Consider the following 22,593-nt stretch of genomic DNA (forward strand, 5'->3'; position numbering starts at 1 on the left):
TGAAATCGTCATTGATAGCAGTCAAAAACAAGAGTGGTCCAACATTGGAGCCCTGTGGAATTCCAGAAGGAAAGACACCTGACTTGAAAGTAATATATGAAGATACATGTAAGCCTGACAAAGATTTGAAATTTGTATATAGTATCTCATTCTATCAAATGTTTTCTCCATATCTGTATAGATAATATCAATATAGGATTTTCCATTGATAGCTTCATGGACATATTGACAGAGTGTTGTAAAAGTTGTTTTTTTTTGGTAAGAACCTATATTGCCATGAAGTAGTGATTGAGGAAAGAGTTCCTCATAGGAGAAGATCGTTTTGCTTCCTCCTTATTGATCTTTATTCCTGTTATTTTAAGAAAGTAAAAGAATAAATTATACCGAGCAAATTATCAAAAAAGAACGCTTAGATGCACCAAACAATAAACCCATCAGAACAAAGAGTATGCGGCCATTTTTCACAACTTTTTTCCCACATGCCTCCGCCGCATTCCGTACCGGCATCTTCTAATAGGCACAACGAAATTAATTAATATATCCTAATTGCATTAATTAATTGAGAGAATATACTAGGTATTGAAATTGTAAAAGTACTTACCGTAATATAAATCACTTAAGGTACTGCTAAATATGATAAAAAGGCACGGAGCAGCAACAGTAAGTATCGCGTCCACAAGTAAATTATAAAATGCGCCTGACGCACACACTCGCGAGATATTTAATTCGACTTTAACTGGGAAACGTGACGATGAGTACAAAGTGCGCGCGTTCACTTGTTTTCGGATGATGCCTCCAATAGTAACCTCATGATATATTTAATTTAATTAATTAGTCATCGGTCATCGGACTTTCGTCATAAATTGTGAAATTTCTTTTAATAAGGATGTGATTTATAAGAATATGCCCGGTTCTATGGTTGAACGCTCAATGCATTATGAAATTTCATGCGAGGGCCTTTCAATATATGCATTAAGAATAAATCGGTTGTTACTAAATTAATGTCTGATAATAAATGGTTATTTTTTAAATGGCGCACCCTGTCTATTATTGAATTTTCAGATTCTACATTTATTTCCAGATTTTATAGAAGAATGGCTGCACTGGTGTGAAATATGACAACGGTGCCTTACAGGAAAAATGCTACTTCCACATGCCAGTGACAGTGATCGTTTTAGGTAAAAAAATCGGTCAATGTTGCCGAATTGGCGGGAAATATCCCATATATGCTATTTATCACCGAATTCATTTTTTGCCTATAAGTTATCAACTAAGGCAGTTGGGCTCTTGAAAATGTATATAGGGATAGCCAAATTCATTTCATTAGACACCTGTTTCAGAGATTTTTGGACCAAGGAGAGGCTAAGACAGGAATTTTGAATACATTTAGAGAGACACTTTTGAGTGATACTCAAAAACCTTTCGAGGAGATTGGAGAGAAACTCCTAATAATACTCTATTTTAGATGCAAAATTCAATTATTGCAACACAATTTTGATGACATTTTTTTTCGCAAAATTATCACTTTGACCTAAGATAATTCAAAAACTATTCCAGGCATTTTTATGAAGTTCTCACTTAAAGTTAAAGCTATTCCTAACGAACAATTTTATATATGAAGAATTCTTGTAGCTTAAAAATTGCCTGAGCTAGACACAGATTTACAAGAGATGGATCAAAGAGAGGCTAAAACAGGAATTTTGAAGACACTTTTGAGTGATGCTCAAAAACCTTTTGAGAAAAATCTCACCTTGACCTAAGATAATTTAAAAACTATTCCAGGCATTTTTATGAGGTTTTCATTTAAAGTTAAAGCGATTCCTAATGAATAATTTCATACATGACGAATTCCTGTACCTTAAAAATTACCGGACCAGACTCAGATTTACCAGAGACTTATTTTCAGACTTACGGACTAAGAGTGGAATTTTGAATACATATACAGCAACTTTTTAAGTGATATTCAAAAACGTTTTGTAGATTATAGATTTGTAGAGTAACTTACAAGGATGAATTTTACATTAAAAAAAAATGTATTTTACGTGCAAAACTCAGTGAGTTACAATACAAAAGTGATTAGGATCTGTGGTAATTGGGACAAAAAGTGTTTTAGGATTTTAGACTTAGTTCTAAAGACTTCTCTCTCTTTCTGTTTTTCTTCAACTGCTTGGAAGAAATATATAATTATTAACTAATTTCAAGCACTTGATCAAGTCGTTCTTCTATTCCTCCCTGAACTTTACAGAGAGAAATAAAAAGTCAAAAGTGTTTTGACACTGGGACTGGGATCCGCGAATGTGCCGATGGGGCCGGAACCCATAGTTGGTATCCCCAAATGCGTTGCGGTCGCGTCAATGAAGGGTCTGCTGGACAACTGGACCCACCGAAGATGGACTGAGTCCCCTGGTATGAGACAGGCAAAAGCGCACATAGGTGGGCCCTCTGCCTGTCTCAACAAAAATCTACTACGCCTAAAAAGACGCGAAGTTCGGCTAGTGACAGGTCTCTTAACCGGTCACTGGCTTAACTTAAGAAGCCATCTCCATACTATCGGTATTGCGGACAACCCGGAATGCCGATGGTGCTGTGAGGAGGATGAAACCGTTGACCATGTAGTCGAGGAGTGCCAAGCACTTACGGTTTCAGTGACAGTTTCAGTGACTTTAAGTCCTTAAGACCAGAGAGCCTTATCGGTTTCTCTAAGGCCGTTGGGCTCTGTTAACCCCCGGTGGGGCATGACGGGTCCATTAGGAGACCTATAACTGCCTTGGCAGCCCACTGTTTCGACAATTCAAAGTGTTTTGAGACTCGGTTGTCACTATTTTTCTCTCTCAACTGCCTGGAAGAAATACATAATTAATTATTAACTAATTCCAGGCAGTTGATTGAGTCATCAAGTTCAAAACATCTTTTATCCTTGTCCGATGTCTAACTTCTATACTGCCTTCTGTTGTTTCACACTGTTCTTCCTCTCTCAGGTATCTGTAATAGCTTTCTTTATGCCTTCTGTCCAAGTTTCTTCGATCATATTCTGCTATTTGATGGTACTCATTTTATGGCAAGCAGTCTTGTTTATGCTGTCTCCAGCTGTTTTCGCTCTATGTCTGCATTATTGAACCATCTACTAGTATTCCCAGTCTTCACTACCGTCTTTCTCAAACATTCTTTTAAACATAGTTAGTACAGTTATTTCTCTTTGACTCATGATAATTCAAAAAACTATTCCAGGTATTTTTATGAGGTTTTCACTTAAAAATATTGCCTGTGCTTGACTCAGATTTATGAAAGATGGACCAAGGAGAAATAAGCAGGAATTTTGAATACATAGACACCTTTGAGTGACCTTAAAAACCTTTTGATCATGGAAGAACTCCTAAGGAAGAACTTTACATACAAAACACTGTTTTAGGTGCAAAATTAAGAGAGTCACAACACTTGATCATACTGGCTGGATTTGCTTGGACAAAAATTTTAAAATGTTTTAAACTTTTAGTCTCAGTTCTTTTTATGGCTCTTACTTTCGCCTGCCTGTAAGAAATACATCATTATTAACTAAATCATTGATTGAGTCATTTTTCTACTCCGTGAAATTTCGAGAGGAGATAAAGTCAACAAAGTTGTATGCTTTTAGACTCAATTCTCTCTAAACTGCCTGGCAGGAATATATAATTATTCACTAATACCAGTCAATTGATCCAGTCATTTTTTTGAATCATACTCGATAAAAATTAATTCCAGAAAAATGTCCCTTTGACCCATCATCATTTCTAAACTTCCAGGCATTTTTATGAGGTTTTCACTCAAAGGTCCAGGGTGATTTTTCTCTTAAAAATCCATAAAATGCTCATAACCCATGCCATGTTGGTAGTATGTATTCCTTTAAGCCATAATCTGTGCCAACAAGAAAACACTTGTGGATCTGCTAAATAGGGTTTTAATGAGGACAAATGGAGAAATACAACTCGACTATTACAAACTTTCTGAAATAAAACAGACCAAAAAAGGCCAATAAGTAAAAAAAGGTTACTCCATAAAAAAAATACACATCCACACACAAAACGCATCCACACGTCTTTTTTTTTGATGTGATGTTTATTCGATTTCTTCTTTCTTTCGTTCATGTTTTATATGTTAATATTTATGGGAGATGGCAAAAAAACACCTTCACGTAATTATTTAAATTTTTATTACTTTAATTATATTAGTTTAATATTCACCATAGACTAGATAGGAAACGTCGTTGACTGTTGCACCCTCTGAACGTCGAGGAGTAGTACTAACCGGCAGGGGCTTGTCACGTCATAAAGGCGGGTAATTTAAACTTTGATTATGGCGCCAAATTTAAATGTCGCTCTACTATACCGTGCGCTTAAAATTAGTGGGAAATGCGTGGAACTTTATTGAAGATGGGAATAAAAAAATCCGAATTTAAGACATTTTCAAACTGCCTGAGAAAGTGTTTAAAGATGACTGACATACTTCACATCGAAGTATGTTTGACGCTATGACACACGTGTTTTCCACTCGTTAACACCGAACACCTACTATTGTATTCTTGATGGCACATTCCTCATTTCTTGGCGAATGAACGAGTGCGAGTGGACCTTTAAACAATGGCAACAATAGAAAAAAATGAGCCAATAATTTTGAAAAATCCCTGAAGTGTATTATCAGATAAAACCATTTATATTGTCACGAAATCATGCATTCGATAACTAACAGCAGCACATCGTCCCACTTTTGAAGTCCTCGACGATAAGATCCCTTATCACAATAATTTATTATAAAATTCACATTTGTCATTACATCACTCAGAAACAGGGCACGATCATGGTTAGGGCCCAAAAGTACATTCTCCAAAAGAGAAGCCGAGGCTTCCCCAAACCCACCGATTTTAAACTGGAGCGCGAAGAATTGCCGCCGCTTCAAGAGCATGGTAAGCCCGCAATATCTTACCCTAATAGAGCATAATTACATCATAATTATTTGAGTTTTTTACAAGAATACTTGGCTGAAGCGGTTTACTTGAGCGTGGATCCGTACATGAGGGCCTACATGCCCAAAATACCCTTGAACACCGTCATGCTTGGGGGGCAAGTAGCAAAGTAAGAAACATCCCTTTTGAACCACTTTTTCTTAAATAAAATCCTCAGAATTACAGAGAGCAGAAGCTCCAAATACCCCCGGGGGAAATATGTAGTGGGAAACTTCGGCTGGAGAACCCATACAATTCTGCGGGATGACGTGACTGAGCATAGCGGAATACCCGTGGTGCTCCTACCAGATTTAGGGGATCTTCCGGTCTCATTGAGCCTAGGGGTGCTAGGAATGCCCGGGTAAGCTAATATATTAACATTTCAGGGAGGATTTTCAATTTTTTCTTCTTTGCTATAGGAACACTGCTTACTTTGGCTTTTTGGAACTATGCGACCCTAAACCGGGTGAAACTGTGGTGGTGAGTGGAGCTGCTGGGGCTGTAGGAAGCCACGTGGGTCAAATAGCCAAGATCAAAGGTCTGTCTGATGATGGTCCCTATTAAGAACGAAACGGGTGAATCAAGGGGGAATTTTTTAGGTTGTAAAGTGATAGGGATCGCCGGCACAGATGAGAAAGGCAAGTGGCTCACCAAGGAGCTGGGGTTTGACAGTTTTATCAACTATAAGACGCAGAATGTCAAAGAAGAACTGTTGAGGCAGGCCCCCGATGGGGTCGATTGTTACTTTGATAACGTTGGGGGTGATATTAGTGGCGTTGTGCTTAATCAGATGAATAAATATGGCAGAATATCCGTGTGCGGAGCCATATCTGGATATAATGACGAGGGTGTACCTAAAGGTAAGGGATAAAATGCTGCAAGAAATAGGTTTAGGGAATATTATAGAGAGGAGTTTCCGAGGATGGAGTTGATGGAAAAAACGTCACTTTGGGTACCTTTAGTTGGAAGCTATTTACACAATAAGAACAGTAGCCATGGAGACTAATAGCTCAGGCATCTCAAAAGAAGTATATCATGCCCTTTTTGAATCTCACCTATCTCATCCTGTTCTTTGGTTACTGTACTGCTACTAAGTTACATTCTGTTTCTTCTGTAGAAGAAAGCTGTTAGGGTCTTATCATGTGCAGACTATAGGGACCACTGTAACCCTCTGTTTATACATATTTACCAAACACGTTCTAGACAAAACCTTCAGGTCCCTCAGTCTCAGAGCACTTTAAGTAGAAATACTATTTTCCACTATGGAAAGCGCATGTATAATTTATTGCCTTTAAGGATTCGATAGACGAAAATTTGATTTTGATTGTCATTAAAAAAGTTTTATTGCGATTTGCTAATAATTATTCTTTCACAGAATTTCTTGACCTATCTATACCTATGTTGCAGAACCTTAATGACAATTGTAATTTGCGTGCATATATGTCTAGGTTAATTTTATTTTATTTCTGCTGTACCTCTAAGTACACTTGTAATTGTTTGTTATATGTTTATTGTAAATTTAGGAATTCTCTGTAAATTTGCTTTTCAATAAACTTTTGACTTTGTTGCACATTTTAACTTTTAAATGGTTGAAATATTCCAATCAATTTAGCCTTTACTTTTTAAGACGTACGCTCGGACTATAAGACTCCACCCAACTCCGTCCCTTAAACCAATAGCGTCGACGCATAGCCTATTCTCTCTCGCTCTAACAACGCATTACGTTGCACAGGTGCTTTTTAGTCCGGTCGCCTAAGACATTATTAATAATTTCTGGGGGGTAAAACTGGTTATAAGTAAATAATTTACTGAACTGGATTCCTATTAGTCCGGTCGTTTATGATATAAATACTTTATTTATTAGAAATGTTGTTTTAGCTCCAGCTATCCAGAACGCAATAATTGTCAACCAACTGAAAATGGAAGGTTTTATGGTTCAACGTTGGAGCCACCGTTGGATGGAAGGAATAACGCAGAACCTGGAATGGATCAGGCAAGGGAAACTGAAGTACCAAGAGACGGTCACTAATGGGTTTAACAACATGTTTAACGGGTTCACCGATATGTTAAAGGGCGCGAACACTGGCAAGGCTGTTGTAAAGGTTTAATATAGTTTTTCAGTTCAGTGTGTTTTTTTCGGGGTTTTTGTGCCTTGTTCCTGAAAAAGAAGGGGGATTTTAGTCCTAAGATTGCTGAGCTAATTAGTTTTGGTGTACTGTATAGAAAACATTTGTAATATCAGGTATTTAAAAAGCGAGTTTTTGGAGAAGATTTGAAATTGCTATTGATATTTTCGTTCTTTTCTTAATTTGTTTGAGATATTTAAAAAAAATTGAATTTTGACTTTAGGCTTATAACTTTGAATTTTGATCGTAAAAGTTTTTTTTTTTTAATTTGAAATGGTCAAATTACTCGAAAATTGTGGTATTTTCAATTTTCATTTAATTGTCCAAAAAATTACTTTTAATCCAATATTTTCAAACTCGATCTTGAATTATAGAAGTTTTACATTCTTGACTTCTTCGTCCTTTGTCCAAATTTAAAGGAAAGCTCAAGGTTTGATTTTCAACATTTCATTTGTCCTAAACATTTTCAAGAAAAATACAAAGTCTTGACTTTTTGTTCAAAATTTTGCAAATTGTGCCTTGAATTTTTGAAAATTATTTGTCCTGAAAATTTTGAAAAAATATTTGACTTATAGTCAAGGCTTGAAATTTAGTGTTAAATTTTCAATATTTTGTCGATTCTGCACATATTTGCCTGAATATTTTCAAAAAAATGTAAATATCTGCCCTTAGTACAAGATTTTGAAAATTGCGCTTCGAATTTTCAATTTTTTGATATTTCTCTAATCATTAAACAAAATATATTGTGACTTTTTGTTCAAGAGTTTGAAATTTTTTATTTTTTTCTATTTATCTTGAAACTTTAAGATTAAAATTTGAAATTAAAACATTACATATTATAGGTGGTATCTGTAATTAGCCTCTATGGCTATTGATACTGATTGATTGAACTATACAGTGTGTGTCAGCCAAATGGAATAAATTAGCTAATAAGTAGATGGGAGCGTGTTGGAAAAAATGCTCCAACACGTCGATTGGTTTTTATAGTTGCGCATTTTTTTTCATAAAAACTTTTTATACAGGGTGTATCAGATAACGGTGGTCAATACCAACTTGCTTAGTTTAAACATAACACCCTGTATGTTAATTAATTTTTAGATTCCTTAGATCATTTTAGACATATTTTGTATACAGTGTCCTATACCTACCTTTGACTGTTTCGGAAATATTAAGTAAAATTCAAAAAATTACATTTAGAAAAGAAAATTATTTATTTTTCAAGATTCTCTACAACTCACTTAATATCACTTGATATGAGAATAAAAAAAAACTAAAAATTGTTGTTTACTTTGGTTTAAAATGCCAGACTTAATGTTGACTCATGTTGCATGACAGAAGTAGTCGTCAGTGCTATGGTCGTTTAAATTTTATTAACTACAAGCCAAAAATATGGTTCATTTAACAGAAATGCACAAAATAACAATTCTAGAGATGATTGGCTATGGAGATAATACACGGACGCAAATGGAAGTAGCTCGCTTATTTCACGAAAAATTTCTAAATTTGCCGCCTTTAACCCAAGGGACAATTAGTAAAATAGAAAAGCAATTCCCCGAGCTGGGCCATGTTAGGCAGGTAAAAAAAGCAGCTGCCAATGCAATAAGTGAGGATACCAAATTGGCTATTATGCTTGAGTTTGAGGAACACCCACATACATCTACTCGGAAAGCAGCCCCAGTACTCGATATTAGCTATTCATCAGTTATTAGACTATTAAAAGAAAACAAAATGCATCCCTATAAAATTATACCCACCCAGAAGCTCACGGAAGACGATTTTGACAGGAGAATGTATTTTTGTGAACAAATGATGGCAATGTTAGACAGCAATGTGATCCAATTAGAACATGTTATGTTTTCTGATGAGTGCACCTTTACTTTTCACGGTCATGCCAATCGTCAAAATTGCCGCTATTGGTCCAGGGAAAATCCTCACTGGACGAGAGAAGACAATACTCAATACCCTGAAAAGGTTAACGTGTGGGCAGGTATTGTTGAAGATCAGCTCATAGGTCCCTTTTTTATTGAAGGCAATTTGAATAGCGATAATTATTTAGAATTGCTTCAAAATAATGTAGTGCCAACTTGTATCCTGATCCAGGAAACCCACAAGTTCCAGCGAATATGATATGGGCTCAACAAGATGGAGCACCACCCCACTACCAAATAAAATATGTCCGGCAGTACCTCAACCAAATATTTCCAGATCGGTGGATAGAGAGGCGAGGATCGATGAAATGGCCAGCACGGTCTCCCAATCTGACGCCATTAGACTTTTTCTTATGGGGATATGTGAAAACTATTGTATACAAAACTAAACCCACTGACTTACGAAGCTAACTTACGAAGACGAATAACCCTGGCAATTAGATCGATCACACCTGAGATGTTGAGTAACATTAAAAGAAATTTGTATTTACGGGTAGGGTGTTGCCAAGACGTTCGTGGCGAGCATTTTGAACATCTCCTACATTGACATTATTGTTTACATTTGCATTAAGTTTTTGAATATGTTGTAACAATTTTCGGCAAATAAATCATTTTCTTTTCTAAATGTTATTATTTGAATTTTACTTAATATTTCCGAAACAGTCAAAGATAGGTATAGGACATTGTATACAAAATATGTCTAAAATGATCTGAGGAATCTAAAAATTCAAACGAGGAAACCGCGTTTTCAATTTTAGACAAACTGTGCAGGAAGAATAAGAACACTCTCGTGGTCGTATTTTAATGTTTTATTAGTGATTAAGTTAATGAACAAAGCACTTATCTAACAAAAATAAAGTGTGCCAGACTAGTAAATAATTTTTTAAATAACAATAAACGAATAAAACCCTAAAGATATCAGCGCTATTTACGGCCTATATAAAAAAAAAACACACACACAGATTGTATAATAATAAATTAAATAAATAACGACTAAATGGAATGTTTGGTAACGATAAATTAGATTTGGCATATAAAGTTAAAAAATTCTCATTCACTCCTCTATAAAGAAATACGCTGATTTTTACGAATTACTTATGACAAAACTGTGGGTACGTACGCGAGCGTGGGCGTCTAGTGCGAAAAGATGATGCAACAACGTTTAATTTATGTGAGTAGTTCATAATTACTGTAAGTTTGTTCTTGCAGCAAGACGTTGCGTGGTTTTATAGTTGTTTTGAAGTGTTTTATGGAAAATGTAGAGTTATTTAGTTGTGTTGTGAGTTGCACGCTGCATATGTATCGCATATTTCATTTAAACCATGGATTCTAAACGTAAGCATGTCACATTAAGTCTTAAACAAAAGGCTGAAATTTTACGTCTGCTGGATTCCGGATGTTCATTCACGTCCTTGGCGACACGCTTTAATGTCGGAAAGTCAACAAAATTCGATATCAAGAAAAAAAAAGAGTGAAATTAATCGTTATGTGTCGCGTACTGAAAAAGGTCCGGGAACAAGAAAAACGATGCGCAAAGCGGAATTTTCTGACGTTGAAGATGGTTTTTGCAACAGAGAGCACGACATGCACCAATTTCCGAAGCAATCATACTCCAAAAGGCTCGCCAATTTTTCACGAAGAAGTCCAGGTTTCGAACTAACGAAGCTAGCAGAGGATGGTTTCAAGGCTTCAAACACAGATTTGGGATTCGCTCGTTGAAAGTTACCGGAGAAAAGCTGTCGAGTGACGAATATGCTGTGGAACCCTTTCGTATAGAACTCAAACAAAAATTGAGCAACTCTTTCTTCAGAGCAAATCTATAACGCGGACGAATCTGGATTATACTGGCGCTGCTTTCCTGAAAAGACATTAGTAAACGAGGACGAAAAGGGTGCCCCGGGTCGTAAAATCAGTAAAGACCGAATTACATTTATGCCTTGCGCAAGTGCAAGTGGACGACATAAGTTGAGGTTGCTTGTGATCGGTAAATCAAAAAATCCAAGACCATTCAAAAACAGCAACCTACCTGTCTGTTACCGAAACCAAAAATAGGTTGATCGAGTTATCTTCGAAGAATGGTTCCACAGTGAATTCGTACTAAGCGTAAAAAAGTATCTTCGAATTAATAATTTTGAAGAGAAAGCACTTTTAATACTGGACAATGCTGCAACTAGCCAGCCATGATGGTAATATTCAAGTCATGTTTCTTCCACCTAACTGCACTGCCCTGGTTCAGCTGATGGACAAGAAAGTGATCCAAAATTTAAAAGTCACATATCGAAAAAGGCTGCTGCAAGAGGTACTTGTATAAGATGATGAAAACATTGCGCAATGTTTAAATAATGTGTCGCTAAAGGATGCTGTGTTTGCATTAGCCGAATCTTGGAAGCAAGTGCCTGAAAAACTGGTGAGAAAATCGTGGTGTCAACTTCTTTTCGCCATGGGATGAAGAAGATTTGATACCCCTGTATGCTTTACGAGGAGAAATATGTGATTCTATTTTGTCAGATGAAGGACCTGATCTAGTGGAGTTAGTGAACAAAGTGAATCGTGCTGATAATCCGATAGATAAAACAGAAGTTGAAAAATGGGCAAGAGGTGATGACGAGGAAAATTTGGATATAGAGATCTTAGAAGATGATGAGATCATTGCTAATGTCGCAGGAGAAAATCAGAAGCCTGATGACGAGGATGAACTTATACAAAAAATGTCCAGCACAGAAGCGATGATCTCATTTGATAAGTGTCTACGTTGGGCGGAGGAAAATGAATTGCCACTGTATGAAGTGATCCTCCTAAGAAGAATTCGACAGAAGGATGTCGATCTAAGCATCAAAAAATCTGTTCGAAGAACTCTGGACAATTTTATTCAAAGAAAATATTAAGGGGCAATGAAGTATGTCCATATTATGTATGCAGTTAACTGGTTTCTTTAAAAATCGTAATTATTTTTCTTGTTAGATAAATTTTTACTGAATCTTTTGTTTGATTTCCTGTTAAATATATTTTAATTTTGACATATTATGCATTTATGTATGCACATAAATAAAGGTTTTTAAATTCATTATGTACAAATATGTTTTATGGTGAGAGTGCATTTATATGGTGAAGAAAGTTATCTATAAATCGAACGTGTTCGGATTATAGAAATCTTTTATTATGAATCCTATAATCCGAAAGTTTTGGTAGAATGGGGTCTGCCAACTTTCTGTTCGGATTATCCATACATTACTGTATAGCTTTAGCGCTAGTACATTTCATTCCTCATTTTCACTATACAGGTTGGTCCAGTTTAAACGTCATTAATTTTAATACGTGATAGAGAATTTTAAAAAAAATAGACTTTCATTATAAAATTTTTCTCAGATATAGGGTGTTAAAGTAAAGAATAGTTATTTGTTTATATATCATACCTTTTAAACAAATTTGTCATAATTTTAATTAAATTTCACATGCAGGTTATTGTAGTGAATTGTCCAGTGTTGTAACATACGGAGGGACTTTTTTGCCTCAAATCTGCGAGGTGATAAAATATTTTTTTATAAGAAGTCAACTGTTAGAGTCTCCATTTAATTTGGGAAAAAAGGTACTCTTACAAAATTATGATTTAAGGCACTGTTTTTAAAATATCTTTATTTGATTGTTTAAAAATACCTGCTAAAATGTTTTAATTAAAATTAATGTTCATTATTTCATTTGACAGGTTTAATTTAAAATTCAAGCCTAATTTTCTTTTTATATATAAGATAAGATATTTTAAAAACAGTGCTTTAAATCATAATTTTGTAAGAGTACCTTTTTTTATCCAAATTAAATGGAGAATCTAACAGTTGACTTCTTATAAAAAATATTTTATCCCCTCGCAGATTTGAAGCAAAAAAATGACCAGGTCCCTTCGTATGTTACGCCACTGACAATTTTTATAAAAATTGGCTTTACCAGTAATTAACAATTCACTACAATAACCTGCATGCGAAATTCAATTAAAATTGAGCTGGTAATTTAAAAGTTATGATAAATAAACAAATAATTATTCTTAACTTTAACACCCTGACATTTCTGAGAAAAATGTTATAATGAATCTCTAAATTCGCTTCAAACATCTATACCATTTTTTTCTATACTACTTCTTCCCTATCCATTTCAGTTGAGTTTTTAAAATATTTATCTATAGAGTTTCTTTTTATATCTTTCTTAAATTACAAATTTCCTTTTTTATCATTTTATTTAAATAATAAAACGGTATTTTATATTTTAATATATTGGTTAGCTCATATGTGTTTTGTTATCTAAACCATATACATATTTTTTAGTTAGATCATTTTATGTTGTTCATTTTTATTGTTTTTAAACCACATTCTAAATTAAAACATAGGTGGGTGAGTTTAGAATTGTTGAAATGGGTATAATAAAAACCAAATGATAGGATTTTAATAACCTTTGTTTTCAACCCAATCATGGCCAGTGATGCGTATACGCAACACTGCACTAATGATTTATTTACAAAAAAATAGTGCTTTTTTCGCCTGAAATATGGGCTGGTACCATTGACGCAAGGTTGAACAAAAGTGACAGAATTAAATTTGAACCATTTTTTTCATTTGCTTTCTTGTACGAATTTTTTTAAAAGCTTGATTTTTTCTTATATATGGCCGCACACTTTTAAAAATCATATACTCCTATTTAATGTTTTTATTTTCAAAGTTTTGTATTTTTTTAACACTAATTACATTCCAAACTACACCATAAAATTGAAAACCGGGGCCTAGTTGAACCAGGGTCTAGTTGAACCAGGGTTTTCCTAATTAGGTCGTAAATTATGCTGTTGCGCATTCTAGCATCACCGGCCGAATAACTGAAATTGCCTGTCACAAGTGTGTTTAGACAAGTTTTTTAGGGCAGTCGACTACTATGTTTTATTTATACAATATTTAGTCTGAGTCTGCATCTAATCGAGTGCGTGTTATTTGTAATAAGAGTTGTTTGTTGAAAAAAATGAGAAAATTTCTTACGCAAAAGGAGTTAGAGTTGGTCTTGGAGGAGGTTGTAAATGAGCTTGAAAATGAAGTTGGTAAGTATTTCTTGTAACTTTTTTTCACTTTTTTTTAATTATACATACAATATTATACACACAACAATAATTTGTGATTTTTAAAACAAGTCGACGCTGTCTACATTCCACCCGAGATAGATCAACTCACAGACGAGGAAGAATTTTCAGAGGACCCTATATTGAAAATAGCCAGAATGGAGATATAGCGGGAACTTTCGACATCCACACCGACGAGATTTACGATGAATCTGACGAAGAAGATTTGGCAACAAAACGCCGAAAAATCCTAGAAAAAAAAGCGGTTACAACCCGACTTGGAGATCTGGATCGTTCATACACAAGAATTTATCTTTATCTAAAGAAGAGGAACACATTCAAGAACTTAGGGGCGAATTGGAGGGTTTGTCACCGTTGGACATTTTTTTTTAATTTGTCGATGCGAATCTTATGGATTTGATTATCCAGTTTTCAGAAAAATACGCACAGCCAATAACAGACACGAGTTTTATCTATCACGAGAAGAACTGCTGAATTTTCTTGGGATCCTAATTTTGCCTGGATATCACAGCTTACCCCAGACAGATATGTATTGGTCTTTAGATGAGGACAAAACTGTGGATATTGTCAGAGACTGCATGAATAGGAATAAGTTCAGATCGATAAAGCGAAATCTACACGTGAGTGATAATAATAATCTGGATAAAGGAGACAAGTATACAAAACTCCGCCCTTTTTTTGATACAATTAATGAAAAATTCTTACAGTTTGGCACTTTTTCATTCAACTTATCTATTGATGAGCAAATGGTTTCTTATTTTGGACGCCATTCTTGTAAGATGTTTATAAAAGACAAGCCTGTGCGTTTTGGTTTCAAACTTTGATGCATTTGTTCTTCGAGTGGATACCTCTACAAGTTCATTCCTTATGCGGGAGCAGCAGAGAAGAACAGTGATATTGGACTTGGTGCGACTGTAGTTGTTGAACTTTTGTCAATTGTGAAAAATCCGCAAAATCATAACGTCTTTTTTGATAACTCTTTTTCATCCTACAAGCTCTTATCTCTTTTAAAAGCCAAAGGCTATTTTGCCACAGGAACGATTCGCGAAAACAGAACCAGTCATTGTCCTTTGGTTGATAATAAAGTCATTTCAAAAAAAGAAAGAGGCACCTATGATTCCCAATTTGATGAATCCACATAAATTTCATTGGTAAAATGGAACGATAATTTTATTGTCACGGCAATTAGTACCCATTATCATGTAGAACCTCTTACTTCTGCTAAAAGATATAATAGAAAATCGAAAAAAGAAGTGTCAATCCCACAACCAGCTGTAATTTCAAGATATAATAAATACATGGGAGGAGTAGATTTGCATGATAATGGCGTGGCAAATTATAGAATCGGTGATGGGTAAGAAATGGTGGCGGCCACTATTTAAAAATACAATAGACAGTACTCTCGTCAAATCCTGGAAACTCTACAACACGGTGAATCACAATAAAATGTCACAACTGAATTTTAAATCATTCAGCGCCGTACGCTTATTAAAAGCAAAGAACTTTGTCGCTAGACAACTTCCATTAGAACCACCTAGGGAAGTGAGGGTTGATCACTCTGGACATGTAATCAGTAGGACTGACTCCCGAAGAAGATGTGTATGTAGAAGTCAAACAATTTATATTTGTGAGCGTTGCACCATTTATTTACACGCTGACTGTTTTCGGCAATCTCATTTAATACTATAGGCCGTTGATGCGTTTACGCAACACCACTTATTTCAGAAAGTAGCAGATTTATTTCTTTTTTGATATCACATATGTGTTTCTGTAATGTGTTTTTATAATTAAAATATATAATTTAAAAATTTTAAGTTTTATTTCTATCCTTGGCCGTAAATCGGTTAATTTCAAAAATTTAAATGAAGACCATCATTTTTACGGTATTAGGATTCGTAAAATACAAGTTTATGAGAAAAATAAAACGCATATTTTAAAGTGCATTTCAATTAAGTTATCTCTGCATAACTTAATTGAAACTTCGTAAATTTTAACGACATTCTTGACAAGAAAAATATCAGAACTTATGCAACTCTCTTAAATTCTTAAGTAATTAGTAAATTGAAGTTTTTGTAAACATAACCTCCCCAAGAATTTAATTGTTTTGTTTCCCTACAATTGGCAGCACCGAAATTCGTCACTCTCACAAACTCCGAAAAAACATCAAAATTACGTCACGTGAAATGGCGGCCACCTGAAGGTGGTCATTTGTTTTTCAATGGACTGGCAGTCCAGCTATATACCCAGGTATATAGTAAAAACCACTAAGAAAAAATACATTAGGTTGGTATCACTGATGAAGGTGGACAATCACGTGACATTTGACATTTATTTCTTAAGTTTAGTTCGAATTTAATTATGTTTAGTAAATACGGCGTTACCAATTTTAGCATATAGGAGGAACAGAATTGGAAAATAAATCGGACCAAAAACAACAACAAAAGGCGGCAAATCTAGTTTGTCAAGCCTTTGTTCGGAGCAAAATGATTATGTAGATTTTTTTTTCCAATAATCTAGATACCAATAACAAAAGGATTACACGTAATTAGGAAGGGTGATCACGTATTAAAATTAATGACGTTTAAACTGAAACACCCTGTATATGAATATAGGGCGTCCACAAGTCATTATCAAGTACAAACAAACAAAACTCACATTTTTCCAATAAACACTGATAAAACTATATATACTGAACACAAACTTTTAAACTACTCAGCCTTCTGGTTTAAACAAATGTATTATAAATTGAGACCATCTTTGAGGTTGATTTTCTTCGATACTTACCGCAACCTTATGCACTAGCATTAATTAAAGTGAAAATATAAAAAAAACGTGGTTAGTTTCGCTCACGGAAGGGGGAGCCCCGATTGGGGCTCTCTACAATAGAACGGTTCGGACTGCCGATATTTTCCTTGTCTTTTGTCGCCAGTTTGTAGTGTTTTTTCAGTTTTTGTTCCTCCAACTGAAAAAAAAAACGAATAAGAGTTTTGCCTACAATCCTGGATTAAAACAATTATTAAAGACAAACGTTTTTTTTTTCAAGGTGTTTAGTACTGATTGATTTGTAATTTGGCAACGTTGAGGAAGAGGTAATTTATAGGTAGGGACAAACTGTTCATTGATGCTCGACAATACCCAACTTACCTTCGTTTTATAAAACAAATTCTCGCTCTCTAAAATATCTTTGTCCTTCTTAACCTTCTCGAACTGCTCCTGCACGGTCAGCAGATGCTCCAGCTTCCTCGTCACGCTCTCCATCTCGCTCTTGTACCGTCTATTTTCCATTTCCACCGTTTCGAAATCCTGCAGCAAAGAGTCGTACTTGCCACTGATTTCTATGTACTTCTTCCGGGTTTGCGAACTTTCCGAGGCCTCTTGTTCGTACTCCTCCATAACGTCTTTGTAAAATAGAAATTTATCGTTTAGTTCCTTGTTGATTTCTTCCTTTTCCTTTAACGTTTGTCTCAGCACTTCGATGATTTTATCTTTGGCTTCCACTTCCTCTTTTAGCAAGTCGTTCTCTTCGCTTAAAATATCCATGGCCTCTTCCGCTTTTTTTAGTTCACTGTTGATTTTCTTCATCGTTTCCATGTTGTCGTTCAGTTGCTGCATTATTTCGTTCTTTAGGCGGGCCTCGGTGTCTATCTGCAAACAATTTGTTTTAATTATTAATAATAATGAGAGGTAACAAAAAATTAAATTAATTCAGACCTTTTTGGAATAGTCTTTCACTTGCTCCTTAAGATCATCCACTTGGTCAATGAGTTTTTCTTTAATTTTATTGATAGAGCCCTGGCTTAGGGCACAACTGGAATTAAACTGGAATTCCAGGTCTTCCACGCATTGTTGGGACTCTTTTAGCTGCTCGGTCAAGTGGAAGTGCTTACTCTCATAGTCTAAAAGTTTAGCTTCACACCTACAAAGGAAAAGAATGACGTAATGAGTAAAATTAAAGCCATACATTTTTAAAAGAAAGTTTTATGTATTTAGGCTTTCTGAAGCAATTTTAAGCTTCTTCCAGGCATTTACGATCATTTTTTATATGTTCCAGGACTCCAGAGTGAATTTCAGTTTTATTCCAGACATCCAAAAATGTTCAACTTTCTTACAAGTATTTAGAGTAATTTTTTAATAGGCAGTTGAGGTGCTTTTGTATATTTCCTTCAACTGCCTGAAAGAAATAGAAAATGATAACATGATGAAAATTTATTCCAGGATGTCGAGGCATTTTCCTGGTTTTTTTCACCAACTGTCTGAATGAATTAGGAAACTGTAAGAATGCAGTTTTTCAGAAGAGTCTTCAAGAAGGTTAATAATCTTTAATTTATTCCAGGCAGTTTTTATTCTTTCTTCAACTACCCAGAATGAACAATGCAGTTTTTTATTTCTCCCTGAAAGTTGAAGAATAAACACGAAAATCCTTCAACTGCCTGGAAGAAATACAAAGGTTACTGTAATGCAGTTTTTTCATGTTTTCCAAGAGGTCTATCCTTGTTCCGTATTATCAGCAAACGCTTTGTTATATGTACCAAGTTCCATAAGCAGATCACTTTAATAAACACCAATAACAGCATTGAATCTTAGGTAAAAAAAATCGATCGGTTTTTACTCAATTCTTTCTGCCCTTGAAGGTACTCTTAACAAGACAGTGTCAGAATGCCTTGAGGAACTTTTACATAAATTTCAACTCGACATTTCTCTTTATTTTTTTTCAAAAATCGCCACTATATACAATATGCGCTATATTTAATCGGATCTGTCACATGTGCGATATAAATTTCTCTCCGGTTCATGTGATTATCGATATCTTGGTGGATCATTACTCTTGGGATTAGGGCCCATGTGTTTAAGTTATAGTTACTAGGTATATTGTAGTTAATTTAATTTAATTTTGTTGAACATGTGATTATCTTGTTAATCTTTTATAATTGGGTTTTTATATCATATTAATAGTTATTTATTCTAATTTTTTGTATAACTTTTGAGAATGTGACTTTACTTTACTCTTTTTCTTTTCTTTTCATTCTTTTAGGTTTGTTTGTGTGTGTTTTTTTTTTTAACTATATTTTTCATTGTTTTGCAACTGTTTCCTGTTATTGGGCAAGTTGCCTGTTGGAAATAAAGGCTTATTATTATTAAAGGCTTATTATTATTTGGTTTTGCATGAAAAACATCCGAAAATATTCACGGTATTCAAGGATAAAATGGTCCTTATCATAGGTTCAAATGAAGGCATGACCCATTGTTTCAGTACCTCTGCCTTAAAGTAAGTTTCTTGTTTACATCTTTCAACACGCTTTACATGTATCATGATTATAATCAAGAGACCGAGGGTTTTTTAATTCCTCAACTGCCTGGAAGAAATGAAAAAACATGCTGTAATGTAATTTTTTCATGTTCTTCAGACAGTCGATCTTTATCTTGGCCCTGTAAATTATGGATTCTGTAAATGTTCCAGGATTTTCAGGTAAAAATGCCTTTAAAAGTTTTTAACATGGAGCCAAATGGCCTTCAAATTAAGGAATGAACATTTAAGGCAATTAAAGTATAATTTTTTATGTTGCAGTGGTTTTTTTACAGGCAGTTTTATATACCTTTATAATAATTTTTTTAAGTCTATAAACTCTTCATACTCACTTAGAAAGTTCCAGTTTCAATTGTTCCACATCTCTATCGGAATCGATCAATCTCCTCTTCAGCACTTCGATTGTGACTTGAGAACTGCTGATGGTCACTTGATAGGCTTTCACTTCCACCTGCAGTTTGGCCAATACTTCATCCTTTTCCTTAATGATACCAGTCAGTTTTTCAATTTTATCGTTCATTTCTTGTAGCTTGGTTTCCCAACTGGCTTCTAGCTCCTGTTTGCTTTCCAATAATTTGTCATATTTTATTTTTAAGGTCTCACCAGACATTCTTTCTTTGTCTAATAACTTTTGAATCTCTTTTTTTTCCAGTTCACATTGGATTATGCTGTATTCGCTGATCTCTTGGCATTCTTTGAGAATGGCCGCGGATTCTGCTTCCTTGTTTTCCAGCTACAATAATAATAAGAAAGAAAGAAAGAAAATGTGCTATATTACGTAAGACAACAAAATCTTGTGTACAAGCATCCTAAAAACTAAAAAATTCCAAATTCACTTTAAATTTCAAATTTCAAACAAACATAACATCTAAAACATTTTACCATAACATTTACACACACATTACCAAAATTAATCATAACAAAACAGATTGAGAAAAAAAAAAAGCATCTTTTTGATAAATTTCATTAAAAAATAAGTAAAGCTGTCAATATAACAGAATTTAGAAGAAGTAAATTAAATTATTTAACAGGAAACAAAACTAAAACACTAAAATGATATCAGAGCACAGGTTAAAAGGTATCATTGAAAAAATCGTCAAGGCTATAATATGCCCTGGATAATAAAAGTGATTTTAATTCCTTTTTGAATCTCTTAACTTCTAAAATTTGTCTGATACATAGAGGAACATGGTTGTAAATTTTTTTGCTAAGGTATATAAGTGAGTTCTTGGTGAGGGAGGATGTAGGGATTGGTAAGGGAAAATCGTTAACCTGGCGAGTCATATGACCGCCAGGGATGGCGTTATATGACTAGACGTTATATGGTTAGAGGGAGGTTTAGGACATTTATGAATAAGAGTAGCTGTTTCTAAGATAAAAAGAGAAAAAAGAGTTAGGATTTTTTGAGATATAAAGAGAGGTTTACAAGAATCTCTTAACCCAGCGGAACATAAATTAATAAATTAATATATTTAATAAATATTGCAAAAATACTCACTTTTTCATTCCAATGTTGTTCGAGCTTTTCCAATTTCTCTTTTACATCCTTCTCATTAGTCTCCCTCAAGTCCTTCAGTTTAATTTCATAGTCCAAGACCACCTGGCCGACTTTATACTCATGGGACTTCTTCAGGCCTTCCACTTCTTTCCGCAGTACCTCCTCGGCTTCTTTTTCCTTTACTATAGACTCTTCAGAGAGTTTTTGCAATTTGGACATTAACTCCAGCATTTCGCACTCCAAGTTTTGCATCTCGTTTTGATGCTCTCTGGCCAGTGTCTCTTTGTCCTTTTTTAAACTGTCAATTTCAAGTTTCAACTTGTCCAGCTCCTCGGACAGCTTGTGAATGTATACAGTCTTGTTTTCACATTCTGCACTTTTTTCTTTTAAAGCTTTGAGATCATTATTGAATAAGTCGTTTGGGGTCATAGTTTTTGTCGCTGATGTGACTGTTTTGGTTTTCTTTGGTAAAGTTGGCTAAAATGGTTGGTGAAACATTGAAAAATTTCCCTTTTTTTTTAACTGGCGTACCATTTTTTGGTATGTAATATTTTGAAAATTTAAATTAGCTATTTGACAAAACATAACCCCATAAACTGCTATTAATACAATTTAAACATATTTATGAAATATAGAATAATCAAAGTAAAAGGCAACACTTGCAGAGTTGTTGCTATAAATGAGGTTATGTTTCATCGGCAAATGGTTAAACTGTAACACTTTGTTGGGGCTAAAAAATATGACCTTTAAAGCAGGTTTAAAGTAGATTAAAGAGAAGCACTCTATAAATTCAATTATTTATATTACTGAGTGTAAATTTAGCCATACCACTTGACAAATTAAACTGAAACCAACTTAGTCTTCAAGTTGCTTGGGACACTTTTAACTGAGCCAATTTATTCTAAAATCTGGCAGTTATCACTAGTATGAACTTAAATATAATCAAGAATATTAAGCTGATATATCAAATATAGCATAAACAAAGTAAAAGGCATTTGTAGAGTTGTTGCTATAAATGAGGTTATGTTTCATCGATAAGTAGCATAGAACTGTAACATTCTGTTAGGAGTACAAAATGAGGTCTTTAAAGCAGGTTTTTAGTAGATTAAATTACTTCTAAAAATTCACTTATTTAAATAACTGAGTGTATATTAAGCCATATTACTTATAAAATTAAACTGATACCCACTTACAGTCTTAAAGTTGCTGGGTACACTTTTAACTGAGCCATTCTCAGAGTTTGTGGGGCTGCAGCTACGATTTCCATGTTTCCTGGCCTTTTCCAGGGCTTTGCCTTTAGTGAGGCTGCTGTTGGCTGGATAAATTATAAGAATTAATAGAAATCCCGACCTTAAAAGCAGACAACAAAGGAACTTTGCTGGGGAATACTTACGTGTGTCGTTAAATCTTATAATTTTCGCTTTGCTAAAGGACATATTTATAAAACAGTAAACTATGAAAGTAACACAAATAACAAACAGTTTTTTTTGTTTAAATAATAAAACTTAAAAAGTAACCACTAACTAATTAAAAAGAATGGTGCAAAAACCGCGTATTTTTCAACCGACCGTTAAAAAATTTGTGACGTCCATGGTCGGTTGTTACGCAAGAAACATCTGTCTGGTTGACAGTTTTGGGGAGCGTTCGACTA

The 22,593-nt window shown here is 34.5% G+C and overlaps 2 protein-coding genes across 3 annotated transcripts in view; one reads left to right on the forward strand and one right to left on the reverse strand.

Moving 5' to 3' along the window:
• Positions 1 to 22,558, reverse strand: part of LOC126741623 (interaptin-like) — a 30,014-nt gene extending 7,456 nt beyond the window's left edge. Inside the window, exons 1-8 of one of the 2 annotated variants that reach the window (XM_050448134.1) lie at positions 22,336 to 22,558; positions 22,136 to 22,257; positions 20,943 to 21,419; positions 19,777 to 20,177; positions 17,851 to 18,055; positions 17,284 to 17,784; positions 16,924 to 17,101; positions 4,170 to 7,133 (exon numbers count right to left, since the gene is read on the reverse strand). In XM_050448134.1, coding sequence (XP_050304091.1) covers positions 16,976 to 17,101; positions 17,284 to 17,784; positions 17,851 to 18,055; positions 19,777 to 20,177; positions 20,943 to 21,419; positions 22,136 to 22,257; positions 22,336 to 22,378 — 1,875 coding nt within the window. In that variant the 5' untranslated portion in view covers positions 22,379 to 22,558 and the 3' untranslated portion in view covers positions 4,170 to 7,133; positions 16,924 to 16,975. Of the gene's footprint in view, positions 1 to 4,169; positions 7,134 to 16,923; positions 17,102 to 17,283; positions 17,785 to 17,850; positions 18,056 to 19,776; positions 20,178 to 20,942; positions 21,420 to 22,135; positions 22,258 to 22,335 lie in introns of those variants that run through there. The other variant, XM_050448133.1, reaches the window with a different exon arrangement.
• LOC126741624 (prostaglandin reductase 1-like) lies at positions 4,795 to 7,100 on the forward strand. The gene is made up of 6 exons (XM_050448135.1): positions 4,795 to 4,936; positions 5,003 to 5,105; positions 5,154 to 5,336; positions 5,395 to 5,513; positions 5,575 to 5,835; positions 6,854 to 7,100. Exons 1-6 carry the CDS (start codon positions 4,831 to 4,833, stop codon positions 7,081 to 7,083), a joined length of 1,002 nt encoding a protein of 333 aa, XP_050304092.1. The 5' UTR covers positions 4,795 to 4,830; the 3' UTR covers positions 7,084 to 7,100.
• Positions 22,559 to 22,593: the final 35 nt, after the last annotated feature.

The sequence above is a fragment of the Anthonomus grandis genome, chromosome 10 (assembly GCF_022605725.1).
Source record: "Anthonomus grandis grandis chromosome 10, icAntGran1.3, whole genome shotgun sequence".
NCBI classification, from domain to species: Eukaryota; Metazoa; Arthropoda; class Insecta; order Coleoptera; family Curculionidae; genus Anthonomus; species Anthonomus grandis.